This window comes from Balearica regulorum, chromosome 34 (assembly GCF_011004875.1).
Source record: "Balearica regulorum gibbericeps isolate bBalReg1 chromosome 34, bBalReg1.pri, whole genome shotgun sequence".
Taxonomy (NCBI): Eukaryota; Metazoa; Chordata; class Aves; order Gruiformes; family Gruidae; genus Balearica; species Balearica regulorum.
In genome coordinates, this window is record NC_046217.1 from 139,748 (window position 1) to 163,494 (window position 23,747).

Genomic DNA, 23,747 nt, shown 5'->3' on the forward strand with positions numbered 1-23,747 from the left:
TATCACCTCAGAAACCCCCAGTGCCCTCCCAGAGCCCCCCAGTGCCATCCCCAGTACCCCACCAGTACCCCCAGTATCACCTCAGAGACCCCCAGTGCCCTCCCAGAGCCTCCCAGTACCATCCCCAGTACCCCCAGTACCAACTCAGAGCCCCCCAGTACCCCTCCGGAGCCTCCCCAGTGCCTCCCAGTCCCCAGAACTGGAGAGCTTTGGGGGACACTGGGCGGGGGGGGGGGAGCCCCACCCGCTCCGTTGCCCTTTTAAGGAGGGGGGTGGTGGGGCCCGCTCTGCCGCCGTTACCGGGAGGGGCGGGGCCTCGAGGGGGCGGGGCGTCACCGCCTGCCGGGACCGGCCGGTCCTTCCCCCCCCCCCCCCCACCACCGGAAGGGCCCGGCCCGGCACCAGCGCGTCGCCGCCAGCATGAGGTGAGCGGCCGGGGCGGGGGGCACCGGGAGTACCGGGGGTACCGGGAAGTACCGGGAGCTGGCACCGGGGGCACTGGGCAGCACTGGGGGTACCGGAAAGCACCGGGAACTGGTACCGGGAGCACTGGGCAGCACCGGGAGCTTGCACCGGGGCTACCGGGGAGCACTGGGCAGCACCGGGAACTGGTACCGGGAGCACCGGAGAGCACTGGGCGGTACCGGGGGTACCGGAAAGCACCGGGAACTGGCACCGGGGGCACCGGGGAGCACTAGGCAGCGCCCGGAACTGGCACCGGGGCTACCGGGGGGCACCGGGGAGCACTGGGCAGCACCGGGAACTGGCACTGGGGGCACCGGAAAGCACCGGGAACTGGTACCGGGAGCACTGGGGGCACCGGAAAGCACCGGGGGCTGGCACTGGGGGTACTGGGAGCTGGTACCGGCGGGTACTGGGGGCACCGGGAGCACGGGAATCACCAGGAACTGGTACTGGGAGTTTGCACTGGGGGAACTGGGGGGCACCGGGAGCGGGCGCTGGAGGCACCGGGGAGTACCGGGAACTGGGGAGCACCGGGAAGTAGCACTGGGAGCACCGGGAAGTGGCACTGGAGGCACTGGGCTGTGGCACTGGGAGCACTGGGCTGTAGGACCGGAAGCACTGGGAGCACCGGGAAGTGGGACCGGGACTGGGAATGCCGCGAAGCGGCACTGGGAGCACCGGGAAGTGGGACTGGAGGTACTGGGAGCACCGGGAAGTGGGACTGGAGGCACTGGGAGTACTGGGCTGTTGCACTGGGAGCACCGGGAAGTGGCACTGGGCTGTGGGACTGGGAGCACTGGGCTGTGGCACCGGGAAGTGGCACTGGGAGCACTGGGGTGTGGGACTGGGAGCACTGGGCTGTGGCACTGGAGGCACTGGGAGCACTGGGAAGCGGCACTGGGAGCACCGGGAAGTGGGACTGGAGGCACTGGGAGCACCGGGAAGTGGGACTGGGAGCACCGGGAAGTGGCACTGGGCTGTGGGACTGGGAGCACTGGGCTGTGGCACCGGGAAGTGGCACTGGGAGCACTGGGGTGTGGGACTGGGAGCACTGGGCTGTGGCACTGGAGGCACTGGGAGCACTGGGAAGCGGCACTGGGAGCACTGGGCTGTGGCACTGGAGGCACTGGGAGCACTGGGAAGCGGCACTGGAGGCACTGGGAAGCGGCACTGGGAGCACTGGGAACCGCCCCGGGGATGGGGGGGGGGGGGTGTGACAGCGGGGACCGGTGGGTTCCCCCCCCCCCCCCCCCGCGCGTGCCGTCCCCGCTCCCGGCCCGAGTTTCCCCGTGGGGTGGGGGGGTGTCAGGTCGGCCCTACATAAACACAGCCCCCCCACGCGTGTCGGCCCCCCCACGCGTGTCGCCCCCCCACGCGTGTCCCCCCCACCCGGATGTCCCGGCGGGGGGAGGGGCAGCGCACCCTAAGGAAGTGGGGGAGGGGCAGCCCGGACGCCCGGGTTCCCCGTGGAGAAGAGGAAGGAAAAAGGGGGGGCCCGGGGGGGGGGGGGGGGGGGGTTGGGGTGCTCGTGTGGGTTGGGTGCTCGGGGGGGGGGGGGGAAGAGCACCCATGGGTGCCCCGCGGCTGGTCCTTGGGGGGGGGGGGGAAACACGCGTGGGGGGTGTCCCCAAACCTGGGGGGTGTGTGTGTCCCCCCCCAGGGTTTACTCGTGTATAGGGGGTGTCCCCACGCAGGGGGGTCCCACCCCGTGGGGGTGCCCATGGTGAGGGGGGGACACCAGCACCCGGGGGTGCCCGTGCTGGGGGGGGTCCAGCACCCCGTGGGGGGGCCCACGCCAGGGGGTTCAGCACCCACGGGGGTGCCCATGCTGGGGGGGGGGGGTCCTGCATCCTGTGGGGGGGTCCATGATGGGGGGGGGGGTCCTGCTCCCAGGGGGTGCACATACTGGGGGGTCCTGCACCCGGGGGGGGTCTGGCACCCCGTGGGGGGGTCCATGGTGAGGGGGGGGGGTCCTGCACCCAGGGGGGTCCCACTTCATGGGGGGGTCCAGCATCCCATGAGGGGGTCCATGGTGTGTGGGGGGTCCAGCACCCGGGGGGGGTCTGGCACCCCGTGGGGGTGCCCATGCCAGGGATCCCAGCACCCAGGGGTGCCCATGCCAGGGGGTCCTGCACCCCATGGCTGGGGGGGGGGGGGGGGCCCATGCTGGTGGTGTCCTGCACCCAGGGGGTCCCCCCCCGCCATGGGGAGACACCCCTACCGGGGGGGTGCCCACCCAGCATCACCCCCCGCCCCGCAGCGAGACGGTGCTGTGCAGCGCCCGGGCGGCGGTGCTGCTCTACGATGACACCCACAAGCAGTGGGTGGCGGCGGGTGGGGGTCCCCAGACCCTCAGCTGCGTCCAGCTCTACCACAACCCCAGCACCAACGCTTTCCGCCTGGTGGGGCGCAAGATGCAGCCCGACCAGCAGGTGAGGGTGCCCCGGGGCACCCATGGGTGCCGGGGTGGCGTGGGTATGGGGTCATGCTGAAGGTGGGAGGGGCTGCGGGGCACCCGTGGGTGCAGGGGCTATGGGGTAACGCTGGGCATGGGGCACCCTGGGGGTGCGGGGGGCTGTGGGGCACCCATGGGTGCGGGGGGTTCTATGGGACACCCATGGGTGCAGGAGGCTCTATGGGACACCCATAGACATGGGGGTTCTCTATGGGGCACCCATGGGTATAGGGGTGCTCTATGGGACACCCGTGGGTGCAAGAGGGTCTACAGATCAACACTGGGCATAGGGTGGGCACGGAGCACCCATGGGTGCTGTAGAGACTACAGGGGCAATGCTAGGCATGGGAGTGCTTAATGTAGCACCCATGGGTGCAGGAGAGGCTATGGGGCAATGCAAAGCATGAGGAGGCTCTCTGGGGCACCCGTGGGTATAGGGGGTGTCTCTGGGGCACCCATGGGTGGAGGAGGCTCTCTGGGGCACCCATGGGTGCAGGAAGCTCTATGCATCAACACCGGGCACAGGGCGACCACGGGGCACCCATGGGTGCTGTAGAGACTCTGGGCCAATGCAAAGCCTGAGGATGCTCTATGGGGCACCCACGGGTACCGGGGGGGGGGGGGGGGGGGGCACCCATGGGTGCACTGCCTCCCCCTCCCACCCCTGTGGGTGCCCTCAGGTGGTGCTGAACTGCCCGCTGGGGCGGGGGCTGCGCTACAGCCAGGCGACCCCCCAGTTCCACCAGTGGCGGGAGGCTCGCCGGGTCTGGGGGCTCAGCTTCGGGGCCCCCCGCGAGGCCGCCCCCTTCGCCGCCGCCGTGCTGCGAGCCCTGCGGGCGCTGGAGGAGGGTGAGTGGGGGGTTGGTGGGTGGGGGGGCACCTATGGGTGGCCTGGCCCCCTGACTTTGCCTTGTGTCTGTCGTGTGTGTTGTCTGTGCCGTGTCCCCCCCCCCCCCAAATCCAGGCACCCCGCTGTCCTGGCCGGACCCCGATGGTTTGGCTCCGGAGGAACCCGAGCAGCAGGAGAGGTGGGGGACCCCCAAACTGGGGGTGCTGGGGGGGGGCAGCATGATGTTGGGGTGCTGGGGGGCCCCCCCTGTGCGGTGGGTGCTCACCCTTCGCCCCCACCCCAGGCAGGTGCTGGAGGAGCCCGAGCGCCGCGTGGCGGCTGCAGGTGGGTAACGGGGGGTGGGGGGGTCCCCACGGCTGATCCCCCCCCAACACTGGGGATGGGACCCCCCCACACCCCAGAACCCCCCCATAACCACTCCCCCCCCCCCCCCCAGGCACCCCGGCTGTGCCCACTGGAGGCCCCCCCCCGCCTCCTGGCCCCCCCCCGCCCCCGGGGCCCCCCCCACCCCCTGGCCCCCCCCCAGCCACGGGGGTCCCACCGGCCCCCCCTTTGCCAGCGGCGACGGGTGCTGCCGGGGGGGGCGCCCGGGGGGGGCTCCGGCTTCGCCGCTGCCATCGCGGGGGCTAAACTCCGGAAAGTCGGCAAGGTGAGGGGCGCAATTTGGGGGGGGGGGGGGTAATAACTGGGGGGGGGGGGGCTCTGCATCACCCCCTTTTCTACTGGCAGGACGAGGCACCGGGTGCGGGGGTCCCCCCTGCACCCCCCAAGGGCGAAAGTGCCCGGGGGGGGGCCGGGGGGGGGTTGATGGAGGAGATGAGCGCCATGCTGGCCCGACGGTGAGGGGGGGGGTACCCCACTCTGCCCAGCAGCCCCCCCCCCCACCCCCAAGGTGGGGGCATCTCTCTGCCCACGCTGACCCCCCCCCCTTTGCCCCCCCCAGGAGGAAAGCCACCCTGCAGGGGGACAAGCCGGTGCCAAAGAGGGATGAGGACGTCACCAGCGTGGGTGCCCCCCCACCCCCCCCACCCCACTTTTGGGGGGGCCCCCCATTGGGGGGGGTGCTGCGTGCGCCCCCCACCCCACCCCATTCCCCCTGCCCCACCACAAGGGCAATGAATCCCCTCGTACTCAGATGCTGGGGGACACCCCACGCGTGTCCACCCCACGCGTGTCCACACATTCCCCCGACCCCGCTTTCTGCCCCCGCAGGACGAGGCGGAGCCGAGCACTAGGACCCTGGGGCAGCCAGCGGGTGAGTGCTGGGAACTACATTTCCCAGCGTGCTCCGCGGCCCGTCCCCGTGGCAGGGCATGCTGGGAAATGTAGTCCGGCAGGCGTGGGGGGGAGTCTCCTTTACAGGAAGGGTTTTTTTGGGGGGGGGGGGGGTCGCTGAGCCCCCCCATCACCCGCTGCCCTCTCCCCGCAGAGCCCGTGCGGAGGCCCTGGGAGAAGGCCAGTTCCACGCTGCCCAGGTGGGTTTGGGGGGCTGGGGAGGGATCTCTAGTACCCCCAGAGGAGGATTTGGGGGGGGGGGGGGGCAGGTTGGGACCACCCAAGACGAAGGGCACCCAGGGAAGTCTGGGGGGGGTCCCCAACTTATTTCTGCCCCCACCCCAGGATGAAGTCGGCTGTTCCAGCTGCCCCCGCCGACCCCCCCGGCCCCACTGATGAGCCCGACCTCGAGCGAATCAAACAGGTACTGGGGTCGGGGGTGTGTTGGGGGGGGACACACACATAAGGGGGGGTCCCCCCACATCCCCTCACCCTGTGCCCCCCCCCCCCAGGAGCTGCTGGAGGAGGTGCGCAGGGAGCTGCAGAAGATGAAGGAGGAGATCATTGAAGGTGTGTGTGTGGGGGGAACAGGGCACGGGAGGGGTGGGGGCAGTAGGGGAGGGGCAAGCACTTTGGGGGGGCTCCAGGTGGGGTAAGTGGGGGACCCCCCATGACATTGCATCCCCCTCCCCACAGTGTTCGTGGTGGAGCTGCGGAAGCGGAGCGCGCCTTAACTCCCCAGCCTGGGGGGGGGCTGGGGGGTTCCCCTTGTTCCCCCCCCCCCCCTTTCACCCCCTCACCGCCCTGTGTGTGGGGGGGCTCCAGGCCGGACCCCCCCAGGCTGTGCCTTACCGATTGGGAGGGACCAAAGCCACCCTCCCCCCACTGTGCCCCCCCTCACCGCTAGTTTGGGGACCCCCTTTTTTTACACTGGGGAGGGGGGGGGGAAATAAGAGAAGCCCCCCCTCCCCACCGGGGTCTTTTTTATGCCACGTTTGAGTTTTTTCACCTTTTTTTTTTTTTTTTTTTTTTATTTTGGAGGCGGGTGGGGGGGAAAGTTGGGGGTGTCCCCCTCCCCTCCACCAATAAATGCGGTTGTTTTGTACATGACACCCGTGTCCGTGACACCCGTGGGGACCCCGTCCCCCACCCGGGGGGGGGGGGTGGGTGGGCGGGCTTTGCTTGAATGGCATGTGCCAGCCCCGCCCCAAGCAGCTCCCCACCAATCACAGCCCAGCTGGGGTGGGTGGGTTGTGGCCCCGCCCCCAGCTCTTGGCTCCACCCTCCAGCACCCCCCATGGTCCTGGACACGCCCCCTACACTCGCCCTGCCCACAACCCTTAGCTCCACCCCCAAGCACCACCCAAAAAAGGTCAGGCCACGCCCATTCAGGCCATGCTCCAATCCTCACTGCTGAAGCTCCAGGCTCCGCCCCCAAGCGCCATGCTGCCCACTAGCTCCACCCATGGTTACCGCCCATCAAAAAACCCCGCCCCCTTTCCAGGCCCTTGCCCCCTGAGTGGTCACACCTGAAGTCCCGCCCACCGGCATTAGCTCCGCCCCAAGCGGCCATTCACCCAAAAGCCCCACCCCTCCCACTTCCAGCAGCCTATCACCGCCACCCCCTTCCACCGAGCCCCGCCCCTAAAAGAAAACCGCGCCGGGAAGAGCACGTGGACGCTTTTAATGGCCGGGCCCGGAGGGGGCGTGTCCTGAACCTCCAACTCCGGGGGCGTGGTTAGAGCCGGCGGGGGCGTGGTTAGAGCCGGCGGGGGCGTGGTTAGAGCCGGCGGGGGCGTGGTTAGAGCCGGCGGGGGCGTGGTTAGAGCCGGCGGGGGCGTGGTTGGGGGCGTGGCCAGGCGGCAGGCGCGCCGCCATGGCGTTCAGCTCCTCCTGCAGCCGCTCCAGCCGCTCCCCCACCTCCCGTAACGCCGCCGCCTGCTCTTCCTCCCGCCGCCGGGCCTGCCCCGCCTGCCGGGCGTATTCCAAGTAGAGGCAGAGCCCTCCCACGCCGAACACGATCGCTTCCCCGAGCAGCTCAGCTCCTAGTTCCGCCGCCGTTTCTTCGTTCAGCGGTTTGACCGCGGCGCCGCGAAAACCCATCAGCCGCATCTTGGCGCGCATCTCCACCCAGTGATACACTGCGGGGACGGGGAGCGGAAACCGGCAGGGAGCGGCGGGGCACCGGCAAGGCTCCACCCACCCCCCCGCCCCCCCGTTCCCACGGTGCGTGTCCACACCCCCCCCCCCCCCCCCGTGTGTCCCCCCCCCCCCTCCCCACACACTCACGCTGCGCGGGCGGGAGGCAGATGTAGGTGCGGAAGAAAGGGCTGGCGCGCGCCCCGGCTTTGATGCGGGCCGCCAGGGGGCGGCTCAGCTGGCGCGCGCCCAGCGTCAGCAGCTTGGCCAGCGGGAACGCGCCCGCCACCATCCTGCGCCGCGCGCTGCGTGACCTCAGCGCCGCGCGACCCCGGGGCAGGAGGCGAGGGGAGGGGAGGGGCGTGTCCTACCGGGCAGCTCGGCCACGCCCCCTCGCTGGGACACACGTGGGGCGTGTCCTACGCGGCAGCTCGGCCACGCCCCCTCCCTGGGACACACGTGGGGCGTGTCCTACGCGGCAGCTCGGCCACGCCCCCTCGCTGGGCCACGCCCCCTCCTCCCTCTTCGCCGAGGCGCGCGCGCGCGCCGTGGGTAGCGCTGGTCACCCGTGGGTGAGCTTGGACACGGACACGGGCACGTGACCGCTGGAGCACACGTGGGTGGCAGTGGAGCACCCCTGGGTGACACGCTGGTGCACGCGTGGGAGACAGTTGAACACCCGTGGGTGAGCTTGGAGCCTTCTGGGTGATGCTGGAACACTCGTGGATGACATTGGACACCACCCCCCCCCCCCTTGGGTGACGCTGGAGCACCCGTGGGTGATGCTGGATGCTCCTGGGCGACACTGCAGCACCCATGGGAGACACTGGACCACCCGTGGGAGATGCCAGAGACCCCTGGGTGACACTGGAGCACCCGTGGGAGACACTGGACCACCCGTGGGAGATGCCAGAGACCCCTGGGTGACACTGGAGCACCCACCGGTGACACTGGACCACTCGTGGGTGATGCCAGAGACCCCTGGGTGACACTGCAGCACCCGTGGGAGACACTGGACCACCCGTGGGTGATGTCAGACCCCCCCCAGGTGACGTTGGAGCACCCATGGGAGACTCTGGAACACCCGTGGGTGATGCTGGACCCCCCTGGCTGACACTGGAGCACCCACCGGTGACACTGGTGCCCCACCGGGTGATCGTGGGCCTCCCCAAGTCACTCTGAAGCACCCGTGGGTGATGCTGGAGACCCCTGGGTGACACTGGAGGACTCGTGGGTGACACTGGAGCACCCGTGGGTGATGCTGGACCCCCCCTGGGTGACGCTGGACCCACCCGGGTGACACAGAATCTCTCTGTGTGACACTGGAGCCCACTCGGGTGACACCGCAGCTCCCGTGGGTGACCCGAAAGTCCCCCGGATGACCCTGAATTCCCCGTGGGTGACAATGGAGCCCCTTGTGTGACATAGGAACACTCGTGGGTGACACTGTAGGTGATGCTGGTGCCCCCTTGGGTGACCCTGGACCCCCGTGGGTGACCCTGGACCGCCCCCCCCTCCGTCCCCCCGGGAGGGACACTGGAGCCCCGGGACGTGTGGGGCAGCGTCCCAGGTCCCCCACTCGAGACGTGGGGCAGGCTCCACGCTTCTACCGGGTCACGTTGCTCCGACTGAGCCCCCCCCCCCCCCAACCCTCCCACCCCCACCCGTGCCCCCGCCCCTCCCGGGGGCGGTGCCACCGGAGCCGGTGCCGGTGCCCCGAGGGCGGTGGAACCCCACGCACAACCGGTACCGGGGATCCCGGGAGGGGGATCGGGAGGCACCGCAGGGGCCCACGGGGGTGTCGGGGTGAAGCGGGGGGGGGGACAGGTGGGCAGCGGGTGGGGGGGGGTGGACACGCGTGGACCTGGGACACGGGGGGGGGTGGCTCCGGGAGGCATCGGCATCGGCCGGGGGGGTGGAGGGGGGGGGTCGGGGTGAAGCGGACGGGACGTAGGGACACTTTGAGGGGCAGCGGGGGACACGCGTGGGCGAGCCGGGACACGGCGGGGGGGGGGGGGGCAAGGGACACCGAGGTGGCACCGGGAGGAACCGGCATCACCGGGGGGGGGGGGGGGGGGGGGGGGCGGCTGCCCACCCCCCACGACGGCTGTCCCCGCCCACGGTCCCCACGCGTGTCCGTGGACCTGCGTGTCCCCCGGTGCAGCTCCCCGGCAACGAGCGTGTCGGGGTGGGGGGGGCGGCGCCGATAACGCGGCCCTGGGGGGGGGACGACACACACAGAGCACCGGCCAGGAGCCACCGTCGCCACCATGGGCCACCGGGCAGCGGCCCCCCCACTGCTCAGCCGGGTCCTGCGTGGGGCAGAGGTGAGACATCCCCCCCCAGGAACCCCCCCACTGTCACCCGTGGGGTCCCCCCCACACCCTGGGACATCACCTCCCCCCCCAGATCCTCCCATTGCCTCCTTGGGACCCCCACCCCACCGGGAGCCACCCCAGCTGCCACCGGCAGGACGTGTCCCCCCCCACCCAGGAGCATGGTGGCCCCATGGTGGCCCCATCATGGTGGTCCCATGGTGGCCCCATCGTGATGAACCCCTGGTGGTGGCCCCATGGTGGCCCCATTGTGATGAACCCGTGGTGGTGGCCCCATGGTGGCCCCGTCATGGTGGTCCCATGGTGGTCCCATCGTGATGAACCCATGGTGGTGGCCCCATGGTGGCCCCATCATGGTGGTCCCATGGTGGCCCCATCGTGATGAACCCGTGGTGGTGGCCCCATGGTGGCCCCATCGTGATGAACCCCTGGTGGTGGCCCCATGGTGGCCCCATTGTGATGAACCCGTGGTGGTGGCCCCATGGTGGCCCCGTCATGGTGGTCCCATGGTGGTCCCATCGTGATGAACCCATGGTGGTGGCCCCATGGTGGCCCCATCATGGTGGTCCCATGGTGGCCCCATCGTGATGAACCCGTGGTGGTGGCCCCATGGTGGCCCCATCATGGTGGTCCCATGGTGGCCCCATCGTGATGAACCCGTGGTGGTGGCCCCATCATGGTGACCCCAGTCATGGTGGCCCCATGGTGGCCTCAGTCATGGTGGTCCCGTGGTGGCAGCCCCATGGTGGTGGCCCCAGTCATGGTAGCCCAATGGTGGCCCCATCATGGTGAACTCATGGTGGTGGCCCAATGGTGGCCCCATCATGGTGGTCCCATGGTGCCCCTTTCGTGGTGAACCCATGGTGGTGGCCCCATCATGGTAGCCCCAGCCATGGTGGCCCCATGGTGGCCCAATGGTGGCCCCATCATGGTGAACTCATGGTGGTGAACCCATGGTGGTGGCCCCATGGTGGCCCCATCATGATGAACCCAGTCATGGTGGCCCAATGGTGGCCCCATGGTGGTGGCCCCATGATGGTGGCCCCATGGTGGCCCCATCGTGGTGGTGCCCATATGGTGGTGGCCCCGCAATGTTCGCCCCAGCCACACTGTCCCCACGGTGGTGACCGCAGCGGTGACGACCCCATCACGGTGCCGCCCCCGGCTGTGGTGGCCCCCAACTGTGGTGGCCCCACGGTGGCCCCACGGTGGCCGTGTGTCCCCCCCCCCTCGCCGTGTCCCCTCGCAGGAGGACCGCTCAGCCCAAGCCACGCTGGCCGCCTGGCGCGAGTACCGGCACGCCTGCGAGCTTCGCCTGCGCCTCGACCCCCCGGCACCCGGTGAGCGGGGACAGGGTGGAGGAGACGCTTGGGGTGGGACGGGGACATCGGGGGACACCCTGACACCCCCCCCTGCACCCCCAGGACCTGTCTGCAACCGCAGCTTCGACATGTACGCCTGCTGGGGGGACGCGGCGCCCAACAGCACCGTCACCGTCCCCTGCCCCTGGTACCTGCCCTGGCACCACCGAGGTAACGGGGACGGGGACGGCACCCACCCCTGGGTGCCCATCGCCACCCCTGGGTGCTCCCCCCCGCCCCGGGGTGCCGCGGAGCGACGGGCCGGGGTGCTCAGTGCAGGGCGGGGTGGTGGCTCGGCGCTGCGGACCCGACGGGCGGTGGGTGACGGACGAGACGGGGCGACCCTGGCAGGATCATTCGCAGTGCGAGGACCTGGCGCAGGAGCAGCCGCTGCAGGTGGGGGGCTCGGTGCCGCGGGGTGCCGCGGGGTGCTGCGGGGTGCCACGGGGTGCTGCAGGGTGCCACGGGGTGCCTTGGGGTGCCGCAGGGTGCCACGGGGTGCTGTGGGGTGCTGCGGGGTGCCGCGGGGTGCTGCAGGGTGCCACGGGGTGCCGCGGGGTGCTGTGGGGTGCCGCGGGGTGCCGCGGGGTGCCGTGGGGTGCCGTGGGGTGCCATGGGGTGCCATGCCATGGGGTGCCGCGGGGTGTTGTGGGGTGCCGTGCCATGGGGTGCTGTGGGGTGCCACGGGGTGCTGTGCTGCAGGGTGCCACTGGGTGCCATGGGGTGCCGTGCCATGGGGTGCTGTGGGGTGCTGCGGGGTGCTGTGCTGCAGGGTGCCACGGGGTGCCGCGGGGTGCCGCGGGGTGTTGTGGGGTGCCATGCCATGGGGTGCCGTGGGGTGCTGTGGGGTGCCGTGGTGCAGGGTGCCGCACCGTGCAGTGCCGGGAGGCGCCATGCTGGGATGTGTCCCGCTGCCATGCTGTGCCGTGCCCCGTGCCGTGCTGCGCTGTGCACCACGCCGTGCCGTTCCTCGTGCCACGCTGCGCTGTGCCGTGCCCCGTGCTGTGCCGTGCCCCGTGCCGTGCCGGGCTGACACGTGTCGTACCCCACGTTGTGCCGTGCCACGCGCCATCAGGCTGCTCTGCGGCGTGTGCTGCGCCGGGAGCTGCTGGGCTGTGCCGTGTCGTGTCGTGCCGTGACATGCGCCGGGCTGCGCCGCGCTGCACGGTGTTGCTCTGTGCTCCGTGCCGTGTTGCACCTTGCCATGTTGCGTCGCACCGTGCCCTGCTGTGCCATGCAACGTGCCATGCTGTGCCGTGCCATGCTGTCCTGCGCACCGTGCTGTGCCGTGTTGCGCCGTGCCGTGTTGCACCGTCCCATGTTGCACCGTGCTGTGCCGTGTTGCACCGTCCCGTGTTGCACCGTGCTGTGCCGTGTTGTGCCGTGCCGTGTTGCACCGTGCCGTGTTGCACCATCCCGTGTTGCACCGTGCTGTGCCGTGTTGCGCTGTGCCGTGTTGCCCCGTGCCGTGTTGCACCGTCCCGTGTTGCACTGTGCTGTGCCGTGTTGCGCCGTGCCGTGTTGCGCTGTGCCGTGTTGCGCCGTGCCGTGTTGCACCGTGCTGTGCTGTGTTGCACCGTCCCGTGTTGCACCGTGCCGTGTTGCACCGTGCTGTGCCGTGTTGCACCGTGCCGTGTTGCACCATGCCGTGTTGCGCCGTGCTGTGCCGTGTTGCGCTGTGCCGTGTTGCGCCGTGCCGTGTTGCACCGTTCCGTGTTGCACTGTGCTGTGCCGTGTTGCGCCGTGCCGTGTTGCACCGTGCTGTGCTGTGTTGCACCGTCCCGTGTTGCACCGTCCCGTGTTGCACCGTGCCGTGTTGCACCATGCCGTGTTGCGCCGTGCTGTGCCGTGTTGCGCCGCCCCACCCCACGCCAGCGCGCCACGCTGCGCCGTGCCCCGTACCACGCCCCGTTGCCCCACGCCGTGCCCTGTGCCACCTCCCTGTCCCCGCGTCCCCCCGCGTCCCCCCGTGTCCCCGCAGCGGCAGGCCTGGCTGCTGGAGCAGTTCCGCCTCCTCTACACCGTGGGCTACTCCCTCTCCCTCGTCGCCCTCCTCCTGGCGCTGCTGCTGCTCCTGCTCTTCAGGTACGGGGCGCCCATGGGTGCCAGCGGGGCGCCTATGGGTGCTGCCGCCCACCGCCCTTCGTCCCGCAGGCGCCTGCGTTGCACCCGCAACTTCATCCACGCCAACCTCTTCCTCTCCTTCATGCTGCGGGCGGGCGCCATCCTGACGCGGGACGCTCTGCTGAGACGGCACCTGCACCCCGGCCCCGGGCACCCTCTGCAGCTGCTGGGTCAGCAGGTGGGCACCCAAGGGTGGGGGGCACCCATGGGTGGGTAGAGGCACCCATTGGAGAGTTCCCATCAAGGGGGGCACCCATGGGTGGGTGGGGACACCCATCAGAGGGGTTCCATCAAGGAGGGCACCCATAGGTGAGTGGGGGCACCCATCAGAGAGTTCCCATCAAGGGGGGCACCCATGGGTGGGTGGGGACACCCATCAGAGGGGTTCCATCAAGGAGGGCACCCATAGGTGAGTGGGGGCACCCGTTGGAGAGTTCCTGTCAAGGAGGGCACTCGTGGGTTGGTGGGGGCACCCAAGGGTGGGGGCACCCATCGGAGAGTTCCCATCAAGGGGGGCACCCATGGTGGGGATACCCAAGGGTGGGGGGCACCCATCAGAGAGTCCCCATCAAGGGGGGCACCCATGGGTGGGTAGAGGCACCCATCGGAGAGTTCCCATCAAGGGGGGCACCCATGGGTGGGTAGAGGCACCCATTGGAGAGTTCCCATCAAGGGGGGCACCCATGGGTGGGTGGGGGCACCCATCGGAGAGTTCCCATCAAGGGGGGCACCCATGGGTGGGTAGAGGCACCCATCGGAGAGTTCCCATCAAGGGGGGCACCCATGGGTGGGTGGAGGCACCCATCGGAGAGTCCCCATCAAGGGGGGCACCCATGGTGGGGATACCCAAAGGTTGGGAGCACCCAAGGGCGGGCTCTGGTCCCACCGCGCCGCCGGTGCCCCCCTGATGGCGGTTGCACCCGCGGCGTGGCGGCGGCAGGCGGTGGCAGGGTGCCGGCTGGCCCAGGCGCTCACCCAGTACTGCGTGGGTGCCAACTACGGGTGGCTGCTGGCCGAGGGGCTCTTCCTCCACAAGCTCCTGGTGCTCGCGGCCTTCTCCGGCGAGCGCTGCCTCCCCGCCTTCCTCCTCCTCGGCTGGGGTGAGCCTGGCCCCACCCGTGTCACCTCCCACCCGTGTCACCCCCCCACCCGTGTCACCTCCCACCCGTGTCACCCCCTTACCCATGTCACCCCCCCACACCCGTGTCACCCCCTTACCCGTGTCACCCCCCCACCCGTGTCACCTCCCACCCGTGTCACCTCCCACCCGTGTCACCCCCCCCACCCGTGTCACCCCCCACACTCATGTCACACACCACCCCCCTGGTGACACCCCCCACCCGTGTCACCCCCACCCATGTCACCGCATCAGTGTCACCCCCCCACCCGTGACACCCCCCACCCGTGACACCCCCCACCCGTGTCACCCCCACCCGTGTCACCCCATCAACTTGTGTCACTCCCCACCCGTGTCACCTCCCTACCCGTGACACCCCCCACCCGTGTCACCCCACCCGTGTCACCCCCAACGTGTGTCACTCCCCACCCATGTCACCCCCCTGTGTCACCCACACTCCTGTCACCCCCCCACCCATGTCACACCCCCACCCGTGTCACCCCCTGTCCGTGTCACCCCCCCACCCGTGTCACCCCCACCCGTGTCACCCCCTCCCCGGTGACACCCCCCCACCCGTGTCGCCCCCTCCCCGGTGACACCCCCGCTCCCCCCCAGGAGCCCCCGTGCTCTTCGTGGTGCCGTGGGTGGTGGTCAGGTACCTCTACGAGAACGAGGGGTGAGGCTGCGGGACCCCCACCCCCCCCGTCACCCATTTGTCCCCCCCGGGGGACGCTGATGTCCCCAAGGTGGGGGGGGGTCGTGGGCACCCGGCTGAGCCCCCCCCCCCCCGGTAGGTGCTGGGAGAGGAACGAGAAGGCGGCGGTGTGGTGGATCATCCGGTGTCCCATCCTGATGGCCGTGGCGGTGGGTGACACCGGGGGGGGGGGTCACACACACACACACACACACGGTGGGGGGTGGGTGTGTGGGGGGGGTATTTTGGGGGGGGGTGACACGGCCGGTGTCCCCGTCCCCAGGTGAATTTCGTGGTGTTCGTGCGCATCGTCCGCATCTTGGTGGCCAAAGTCCGGGCGCATCAGGTGTCCCGGGGGGACACCAGGGTCAGGTGGGGACATCGGGGTGTGCGGGGGGGGGACGGGACACCCCCCCACACCCCCCCTCCCCCGAATGTGTCCCCGGGGGTGACCCCATCACTGGGGGGGTCCCATCACTGGGGGGTCCCATCACTGGGGGGGTCCCCATCACCGGGGGGGGGTCCCCAAGGGTGTCCCCATCACCGAGGGTGTCCCCATTCCTGGGGGGTCCCATCCCTGGGGGGTCCCATCACCGGGGGGGGTCCCCATTCCTTGGGTGTCCCATCCCTGGGGGGTCCCATCCCCGGGGGGGTCCCATCACCGGGGGGTTGTTCCCAGGGGTGTCCCCATCCCCGGGGGGGGTCCCATCACCGTGGGGGGGTGTCCCCAGGGGTGTCCCCAAGGGGTGTCCCCATCCCTGGGGGGTCCCATCCCCAGGGGTGTCCCATCACCGGGGGTGTCCCCATCCCCGGGGGGGGTCCCATCACCGTGGGGGGGTGTCCCCAAGGGGTGTCCCCATCCCTGGGGGGTCCCATCCCTGGGGGGGTCCTATCACCGTGGGTGTCCCCATCCCTGGGGGGGTCCTATCACCGGGGGGGGTCCCCAGGGGTGTCCCCAAGGGGTGTCCCCATCCCCGGGGGGTCCCATCCCTGGGGGGGTCCTATCACCGTGGGTGTCCCCATCCCTGGGGGGTCCCATCCCTGGGGGGTCCCATCCCCGGGGGGGTCCCATCACCGTGGGTGTCCCCATCCCGGGGGGGGTCCCATCACCGTGGGGGGGTGTCCCCGAGTGTCCCCAGGGGTGTCCCCAGGGGTGTCCCCATCCCCGGGGGGTCCCCATCCCTGGGGGGGTCCTATCACCGTGGGTGTCCCCATCCCTGGGGGGTCCCATCCCTGGGGGGTCCCATCCCCGGGGGGGTCCCATCACCGGGGGGGGTCCCCATCCCTGGGGGGTCCCATCACCGTGGGGGGGTGTCCCCGAGTGTCCCCGGGGGTGTCCCCGAGTGCCCCCCCAGGCTGGCCCGCTCCACGCTGACGCTGATCCCGCTGCTGGGGGTGCACGAGGTGGCCTTCGCCCTGGTGGGTGAGGGGCAGGGGGGGGGGCACCCTGCGCCTGGTGCGGCTCTGCCTCCAGCTGCTGCTCTCCTCCTCCCAGGTGGGGGGTCTGGGGGGGTCTGGGGGTGCCCTGGGGGGGTCTGGGGGGGTCTGGGGGGGGCAATGGAGTGGGCGGGGGGGGTCTGGGGGGGTCTGGGGGGGCCCTGGGGGGGTCTGGGGGGGTCGGGGGGGGCAATGGAGTGGGCGGGGGGGGTCTGGGGGGGTCTGGGGGGGGCAATGGAGTGGGCGGGGGGGGTCTGGGGGGGTCTGGGGGGGGTCTGGGGGGGCCGGGGGGGGCATGGGAGGGTCTGGAGGGGGTCTGGGGGGGCCGGGGGGGTGCAGTGGGGGTCTGGGGGGGGTCTGGGGGGGCCGGGGGGGGGGGAATGGAGTGGGCGGGGGGGTATGGGGGGGCGTGGGGAGCCGGGGGGGGGTATGGGGGACTGTGGAGGGGTATGGGGGGGCCTGGGGGGGGTATGGGGGGGTGGGTGGGGGCAATGGAGTGGGCGGGGGGGTGCAGTGGGGGGCGGAGGGGACCGGGGGGGCTATGGGGGGGTGCAATGGGGGGCTGTGGAGGGGTCTGGGGGGGCGTGGGGGGTGCAATGGGGGGTGTGGGGGGGCGTGGGAGACCATGGGGGGGTTATGGGGGGTGCAATGGGGGGGGCTGTGGAGGGGTCTGGGGGGGCGTGGGGGTGTGCAATGGGGGGGTGCACATGGGGGGGGTGGGTGTGACCACGTGCACCCACATATCGGGGTGCCCCCCCCCCCCCCCCAATCCCCAGGGTCTCGTTGTCAGCGTCCTCTACTGCTTCGTCAACAAGGAGGTGCGTCACGGCGCGTCGCGACATGTCGTGGGGTGGGGGCGGGGTGTGCGCGGGTGTGGGGTGGGGCATGTCGCGTGTCGGCGTGCCATGTCGCGACACGTGCCGGTGCCCGCAGGTGCAGGCGGAGGTGCGACGTGGGTGGCAGCGGTGCCGCCTGGGTGCCCCCTGCCCCCCCGCGCCCCCCCGCGCCCCCCCCCGTGGCACCCGTCGCTACGTGGCCGTGGGGGGGCAGCGCCCCGCACCCGCCGATCCCGGGGGGCACCCCATCGCCGAGAGCTGCTGCTGAGGGGGGGGGGCACCTTTGGGTGCTGGGGGGGGGGGGTCCCCTGACACCTTTGGGTGCTGGGGGGGGGGGATTGGGGGGGGGATTGGGGGGTCCCCTGACACCTTTGGGTGCTGGGGGGGGGTTGGGGGGGTCCCCTGACACCTTTGGGTGCTGGGGGGGGGGATTGGGGGGGGTCTCATGACACCTTGGGGTGCTGGGGGGGGATTGGGGGGGGTCTCATGACACCTTGGGGTGCTGGGGGGGGGGGATTGGGGGTTTCCATGACACCTTTGGGTGCTGGGGGGGGATTGGGGGGGTCCCCTGACACCTTGGGGTGCTGGGGGGGGGGATTGGGGGTTTCCATGACACCTTTGGGTGCTGGGGGGGGGATTGGGGGGTCCCCTGACACCTTGGGGTGCTGGGGGGGGGGATTGGGGGTTTCCATGACACCTTTGGGTGCTGGGGGGGGGGATTGGGGGGGGTCCCATAACACCTTGGGGTGCTGGGGGGGGGGGATTGGGGGTTTCCATGACACCTTTGGGTGCTGGGGGGGGGGTCAAGGGGGGATTGGGGGGGGTCCCCTGACAACTTGGGTGCTGGGGGGGGTCAAGGGGGGATTGGGGGGGGTCCCCTGACAACTTGGGTGCTGGGGGGGGTCAAGGGGGGATTGGGGGGGGGGTCCCCGACACCTTGGGGTGCTGGGGGTGGGTCCCGAATACACTGGGGGGGGGGGGCAGGGGGTCTCCAACACCTTTGGGTGTTGGGGGGGCAGGACCTTGACACCTTGGGGTGCTGGGGGGGGTGCGGGGGTGTCACGGGGCATCCCCAGCTTTGTACCCTAAAGAAACACGTGACACCCACGCGTGGCTCCTGTGAAATCGCCGTGGGGGGGTGGGACACGACTCGGGGCCGGGGGGGGGGGGGCTCTTGGGGGTGTCACTGGGAGGGCACGGGTGGGTGGCACTGGTTGCTACTGGGCTGTGACAGGTGACCAGGGCTGGGTGTCAGTGGGGAGGGTCATTCAGGGTGCCACTGGTGACCTGCGTGGGGGGGTGGGGGGGGTGTCATTGCAGGTGGCGTGGGGGGGGTGCGTGTGTGTCACTGGAGGGGGGGGGGATACTGGGGTGTCACTGGGTGATGGCAAAACCGTGTGTGGGGTGACCAGGGGCGTGGAGGGGGACAAACCCCCCCCCCCCCCACTTCCACGCGTGGACCGCACCTCCCGGCGCACACCTTTGCGCATGCGCGGAGTCCCCGCGGAGAGGGGGCACACGCGGCGGACTACAACTCCCAGCTGCCCCCTGGCGACGCATGCGCAGAGCGCGGCGGCTTTACGCGCATGCGCGGAGCACCCCGGAAGCGGCGCGGAGAGGCGGAGCGGCCGCGCCCGGCACCTGCCCGGTGAGCGGGGGAGGGGCGGCGGCACCGGGCGGGGCCCGGGCCACGGGGGGGGGGTGGGGGGTGCGGGTGTGTGTGTGGGGGAGCGTGGGCGTGGGCGGGCGGGGCCCCGTGGGCGTGGCGGGGCCCTACGGGGCTGTGGCAGAACCCCCGGGGCCCCGGTGGTCGGTAACGGCCGCTGGGCCGGGGGAAGGCTCCCCCCCCCCCCCACCCCTCACCGGGAACAGGCGTCTGCCACTCGTGACACACCGAGGGGATGAGGTGGCGGTACACCGGGGTGGTCCCACCCGTGACATATCGCGGGGTCGGGGGGGGGGACACACCACACACGGACGCGGCTCCGCGCCCGTGGGACACCGGGGACGGGCGTGCCCGCGCTTTGCACCCGGGGACGGGGCTGTCCTCGTCTTGCGAGAGGCCGGGGCCGCGTCCCTGTGTCGCGCGTGGGGACACGCGTGTCCCAGTGTTGCGTGGGGGGGGGGGGGGAGCGGGTGTGTCTCCGTGTCACACCTGGGGCGGGGACAGGCCCGGCCTCGCCTCACCCACGAGGGTCATCTGTCCCTCGGTGCCCCCCCCCCTCCCTTCCCCGGGGAGGTGTGTGTCGGGCTGGGACACCCCCACACCCCCCCCCACCCCACGCGTGTCCGTGACCGTGTCCGTGTCCGCCCCCCTCCCGTCCCCCTCGCAGGCCACGCCCCCCCGCAGGCCACGCCCCCGGCCCGCCGCGCTGCCGCCGTCCATATATAGGCATGGCCCGAACGCAGCTCTCTGATTGGCCGCCGCCTGGCGCGCGGGGCCTGTCAACAAACGGCTGCCGCCGCGGGCCGTTGGAAGGGGCGGGGCGTTTTAAAGGCAGGGCCACGCCCCCCTGCGGGCCGCGCCGGGACGGAGACGGCTGTGCCGGGGAGGGGGCGGGGCGTTCGGGGAGGGGGCGGGGCTTAGGGGCGTGGGGGCGGGGCCTTGCTTCGCGAGGGGCGGGGCGTGGGGGTGAGTGTGCAAGGGGGGGGGGGGGGGGGTGACCCCGGGAACGGGAACGGGAATGGGAGTGGGAACAGGAACGGGAACGGGAACGGGAACGGGAATGGGAACGGGAATGGGAATGGGAACAGGAACGGGAGTGGGAACGGGAATGGGAATGGGAACGGGAATGGGAATGGGAACAGGAACGGGAATGGGAATGGGAATGGGAGTGGGAACGGGAACAGGAATGGGAATGGGAACGGGAACAGGAATGGGAATGGGAATGGGAATGGGAACAGGAACGGGAGTGGGAACGGGAATGGGAATGGGAACGGGAATGGGAATGGGAACAGGAACGGGAATGGGAATGGGAATGGGAGTGGGAACGGGAATGGGAACGGGAACGGGAATGGAATGGGAACATGAACGGGAATGGGAAAGGGAATGGGAATGGGAATGGGAACAGGAACGGGAATGGGAACGGGAACAGGAATGGGAATGGGAGTGGGAGTGGGAACGGGAATGGGAATGGGAATGGGAATGGAAAAGGGAATGGGAGTGGGAGTGGGAACAGGAACGGGAATGGGAATGGGAATGGGAGTGGGAACGGGAATGGGAACGGGAACGGGAATGGGAACATGAACGGGAATGGGAAAGGGAATGGGAATGGGAATGGGAACAGGAACGGGAATGGGAACGGGAACAGGAATGGGAATGGGAACGGGAATGGGAATGGGAACGGGAATGGGAAAGGGAATGGGAACGGGAACAGGAACGGGAATGGGAATGGGAACGGCCCCTTTAACCCTGCCAGCCCCATGGTGTCCCCAGGAGCCCCACACCTGCCCCATACTATCCCCATACTATCCCCATACTATTCCCATACTGTGCCCATACTGTGCCCATACTGTCCCCATACTGTCCCCATGCTGTCCCCATACTGTGCCCATACTATCCCCATACTATCCCCATACTGTGCCCATGCTGTCCCCATACTATCCCCATACTGTGCCCATACTGTCCCCATGCTGTCCCCATACTGTCCCCATACTGTGCCCATACTGTCCCCATACTGTCCCCATGCTGTCCCCATACTGTGCCCATACTATCCCCATACTGTCCCCATACTATCCCCATACTATCCCCATACTGTCTCCATACTATCCCCATACTATCCCCATACTATCCCCATACTGTGCCCATGCTGTCCCCATACTATCCCCATACTGTCCCCATACTGTCCCCATACTATCCCCATGCTGTCCCCATGCTGTCCCCATACTGTGCCCATACTGTCCCCATGCTGTCCCCATACTGTCCCCATACTGTGCCCATGCTGTCCCCATACTATCCCCATACTGTGCCCATACTGTCCCCATACTATCCCCATACTGTGCCCATGCTGTCCCCATGCTGTCCCCATGCTGTCCCTATACTGTCCCCATACTATCCCCATACTATCCCCATACTATCCCCATACTGTCCCCATGCTGTCCCCATACTGTCCCCATACTATCCCCATACTATCCCCATACTGTGCCCATACTGTCCCCATGCTGTCCCCATACTATCCCCATACTGTCCCCATGCTGTCCCCATACTATCCCCATACTATCCCCATACTGTCCCCATGCTGTCCCCATGCTGTCCCCATACTGTGCCCATACTGTCCCCGCCAGCCCCATTAACACCCTTTCTCTCCCGGCAGGCCTGGGCACGGGCGCCGGCAAGGCCACGGCAGCGTCGGCAGCGTCGGCAGTGCCATGCTGCCCTGATGGAGCCCAACGCCTTCCCCCAGCTGCAGCTCTGGTGCCCGCGGCCCTTCGGCACTTATTCCCAAAACAAACCATGCCCCGGTCCCGGCTCCGCCAAGAAACCCTTCTCCTGCCGTCCCGCCGAAGAACCCGCCGGAGCCCAGGCCCCCTCCGAAAACACGCCGCCGGCTCCCGCCGACGCGACCCCGGCTCCCCCGGCGTCGGCGGAGGAAGGTCGGGTGTTGCTGGACACGTGGTACGTCATCAAACCGGGCAACACCAAGGAGAAAGTGGCTTTCTTCGTGGCTCACCAGTGCGGCGGCAGCGGCAGCGGCGGCGGCGGCGGCGGGGGCCGCGCCAGCACCATGAAGGTAAAAGGCAACTGGGGCAGCGATAGCTCCAAAGCCAAGCGGCGCCGGCGCTGCCACGACCCCGCCAAGAGCAAGCCAAGCCCGGCGTGGGCTACTGGCGGCAGGGACCCGGCTTGCCAGCATCCCGGCGAAGCGTCCGGCGCCGCCGGCGAAGCCCCCGACTTGCTGTCGGTGGCGGAGATGGTGGCTTTGGTGGAGCAGAGGACGGCGTTGGCGTTGCAGAACTTCCCCCGGCCCTGTGGCGCTCCCGCCGCCCCGGTTGTCTTCGTGGAGGCGGCCAGCGGCGAAACCAAAGCGCCGAACGGCTCCGATTGCAGCCGGGTTGCCGAAGCCGTTGCCCACTTCGAGTCACGGCAACGGGAACATGGCGGCACCCGACCCAACGGCTTGTGCCGCCCGGGCGCCGAATGCGCGGCGGCGGCGGCGGCGGCATCGGCGCCGGGTCCCGGCGAGGTGCGCATCGCCTTCCGCATCTCCAGCGGTCGCGAGCCTCGCGCCGGAGCCGCCGTGGCTGAACCGGGTGCTGTCGGGCGGCCCAACTGTGTCTTTATGAGCTGCGGGACGGCGAGCGGCGGCGGTAACGCCGGCGGCCGCGCCAAGGACAAGATCACGTGTGACCTCTACCAGCTGATCAGCCCGTCCCGCGACGCGCTGCCCAACAACGTGGAGTTCCTCCTGGCTGCCGCCGGTCCCAAAGGGGACGGCGACGGCCCCGACGTGGACATGGGGTGCGGCGAGGGGTCGGCGACCGCCGTCAAGCCGGAGACGGGCGATGGAACCGGCGAGGGGTCGTCGGCGTCGACGCGGGATTGCGCCTCGGGTTTCCACGTGGACGTGGTGGTGACGGGGGTGGTGGACCAATGTGTCTTCTTCGGCAAGGACAGCGCCAAGAAGATGAAGGAGGAGACGGTGCGGCTGCCGGTGGCGGCGCAGGAGGACCCGCCGCCGGGGCAGCTTTTCCTCCTGCCCGTCCCCGAGGAGACGCCGACGGCAGAGGACACGGAGGCTGGCGAGGAGCCGTCGGCCGTCCCCGACCCCTCGCTTTGCCGGTTGTACCGTCACGTCTCCCACGACTTTTTGGAGATCCGCTTCAAGATCCAGCGGCTGCTGGAACCTCGGCAGTACATGCTCCTCCTGCCGGAGCACGTCATGGTGAAGATCTTCAGCTACCTGCCCACCCAAGCGCTGGCCGCCCTCAAGTGCTCCTGTCACTACTTCAAATCCATCATCGAGACCTTCGGGGTGCAGGCCACCGATTCCCGCTGGAACCGCGACCCCCTCTACCGCGACGATCCCTGCAAGCAGTGCAAGAAGCATTACGAGAAAGGGGACGTGTCCCTGTGCCGGTGGCATCCCAAACCCTACCACCACGACCTGCCTTACGGGCGATCCTACTGGATGTGCTGTCGGAGACCCGACAAGGAGGCGCCCGGTTGTAGGGTGGGCTTGCACGATAACAACTGGGTGCACCCGGCCGCCCGGCGCGACGACGGCAGGTGAAGGGACAAACGCCGGAGCCGGGGCGGGGGGGACACGGCGGTGGCGGATCTTGGGGAACGCGGAGATGGGGTTGGGTGGGGGGGGGAGGGCGGGGGGAGTGGGGAGGTTGTCCGCGGCGGTGGAAGAGGTGGAAAAAACCAACCAACCAACCAAACAAACAAAAAAAAACCCGGAAAAAAGAAATCATCAAACCCCAGAAGAAAGGAACAAAGTGGAAGGGGGGGTTGGGGGGGGTAGGGGTGTCAGGGTGGAAGGTGACGGCCCCATCGGGGGTGCTGGACGGTGACATCCTTGTCTGGGGTGGTGGCCCCATGGAGGGTGATGGCTCTGTGGAGGGTCATGACCATGTGGAGGGTGGTGGCCCCATGGCGATGGCCCCATGGAGGGTGATGGCCCCATGGCGATGGCCTCAACCGGGGTGGTGGCTC

At 69.9% G+C, this 23,747-nt stretch overlaps 4 protein-coding genes and 1 long non-coding RNA gene across 5 annotated transcripts; 4 read left to right on the top strand and 1 right to left on the bottom strand.

The window, feature by feature from the left end:
- The first annotated feature begins 333 nt into the window (after positions 1–333).
- Positions 334–6,087, top strand: VASP (vasodilator stimulated phosphoprotein). The gene is given in 14 exon segments (XM_075738591.1): positions 334–425; positions 2,726–2,897; positions 3,601–3,769; positions 3,885–3,948; positions 4,054–4,094; positions 4,207–4,339; positions 4,341–4,419; positions 4,500–4,609; positions 4,714–4,774; positions 4,983–5,025; positions 5,200–5,245; positions 5,391–5,469; positions 5,558–5,615; positions 5,742–6,087. Coding segments are annotated over 14 exon segments (1,098 nt in total). The 5' UTR covers positions 334–420; the 3' UTR covers positions 5,780–6,087.
- On the top strand, positions 995–1,622 carry LOC142599048 (uncharacterized). Its single transcript, XR_012832793.1, has 3 exons — positions 995–1,099; positions 1,295–1,444; positions 1,493–1,622. It is a non-coding gene; the product is annotated as an uncharacterized LOC142599048 (long non-coding RNA).
- Positions 6,088–6,728: 641 nt separating the features above from the next.
- OPA3 (outer mitochondrial membrane lipid metabolism regulator OPA3) lies at positions 6,729–7,476 on the bottom strand. The gene is made up of 2 exons (XM_075738554.1): positions 7,335–7,476; positions 6,729–7,186 (listed from the first exon to the last, which is right to left on the bottom strand). Exons 1-2 carry the CDS (start codon positions 7,474–7,476, stop codon positions 6,729–6,731), a joined length of 600 nt encoding a protein of 199 aa, XP_075594669.1.
- Positions 7,477–8,678: 1,202 nt separating this feature from the next.
- Positions 8,679–17,376, top strand: GIPR (gastric inhibitory polypeptide receptor). The gene is given in 15 exon segments (XM_075738568.1): positions 8,679–8,930; positions 9,426–9,511; positions 10,770–10,860; positions 10,945–11,052; positions 11,156–11,277; positions 12,863–12,966; positions 13,036–13,183; positions 13,946–14,105; positions 14,738–14,798; positions 14,917–14,986; positions 15,100–15,188; positions 16,172–16,250; positions 16,252–16,311; positions 17,030–17,071; positions 17,187–17,376. Coding segments are annotated over 14 exon segments (1,362 nt in total). The 5' UTR covers positions 8,679–8,930; positions 9,426–9,454; the 3' UTR covers positions 17,358–17,376.
- Positions 17,377–18,659: 1,283 nt separating this feature from the next.
- On the top strand, positions 18,660–23,487 carry FBXO46 (F-box protein 46). The gene is made up of 2 exons (XM_075738581.1): positions 18,660–18,737; positions 21,403–23,487. The coding sequence occupies exon 2, from the start codon at positions 21,469–21,471 to the stop codon at positions 23,317–23,319; it is 1,851 nt and encodes a 616-aa protein (XP_075594696.1). The 5' UTR covers positions 18,660–18,737; positions 21,403–21,468; the 3' UTR covers positions 23,320–23,487.
- The last annotated feature ends 260 nt before the right edge of the window (positions 23,488–23,747 follow it).

Bases quoted from the DNA above. Each gene is read 5' to 3' on its own strand.
- OPA3 (XM_075738554.1), bottom strand. From the start codon at position 7,476: ATGGTGGCGGGCGCGTTCCCGCTGGCCAAGCTGCTGACGCTGGGCGCG. The intron at 7,187-7,334 runs GTGAGTGTGTGG...CCGTCCCCGCAG, and splicing joins CTGCCTCCCGCCCGCGCAGC to TGTATCACTGGGTGGAGATG.
- FBXO46 (XM_075738581.1), top strand. From the start codon at position 21,469: ATGGAGCCCAACGCCTTCCCCCAGCTGCAGCTCTGGTGCCCGCGGCCC.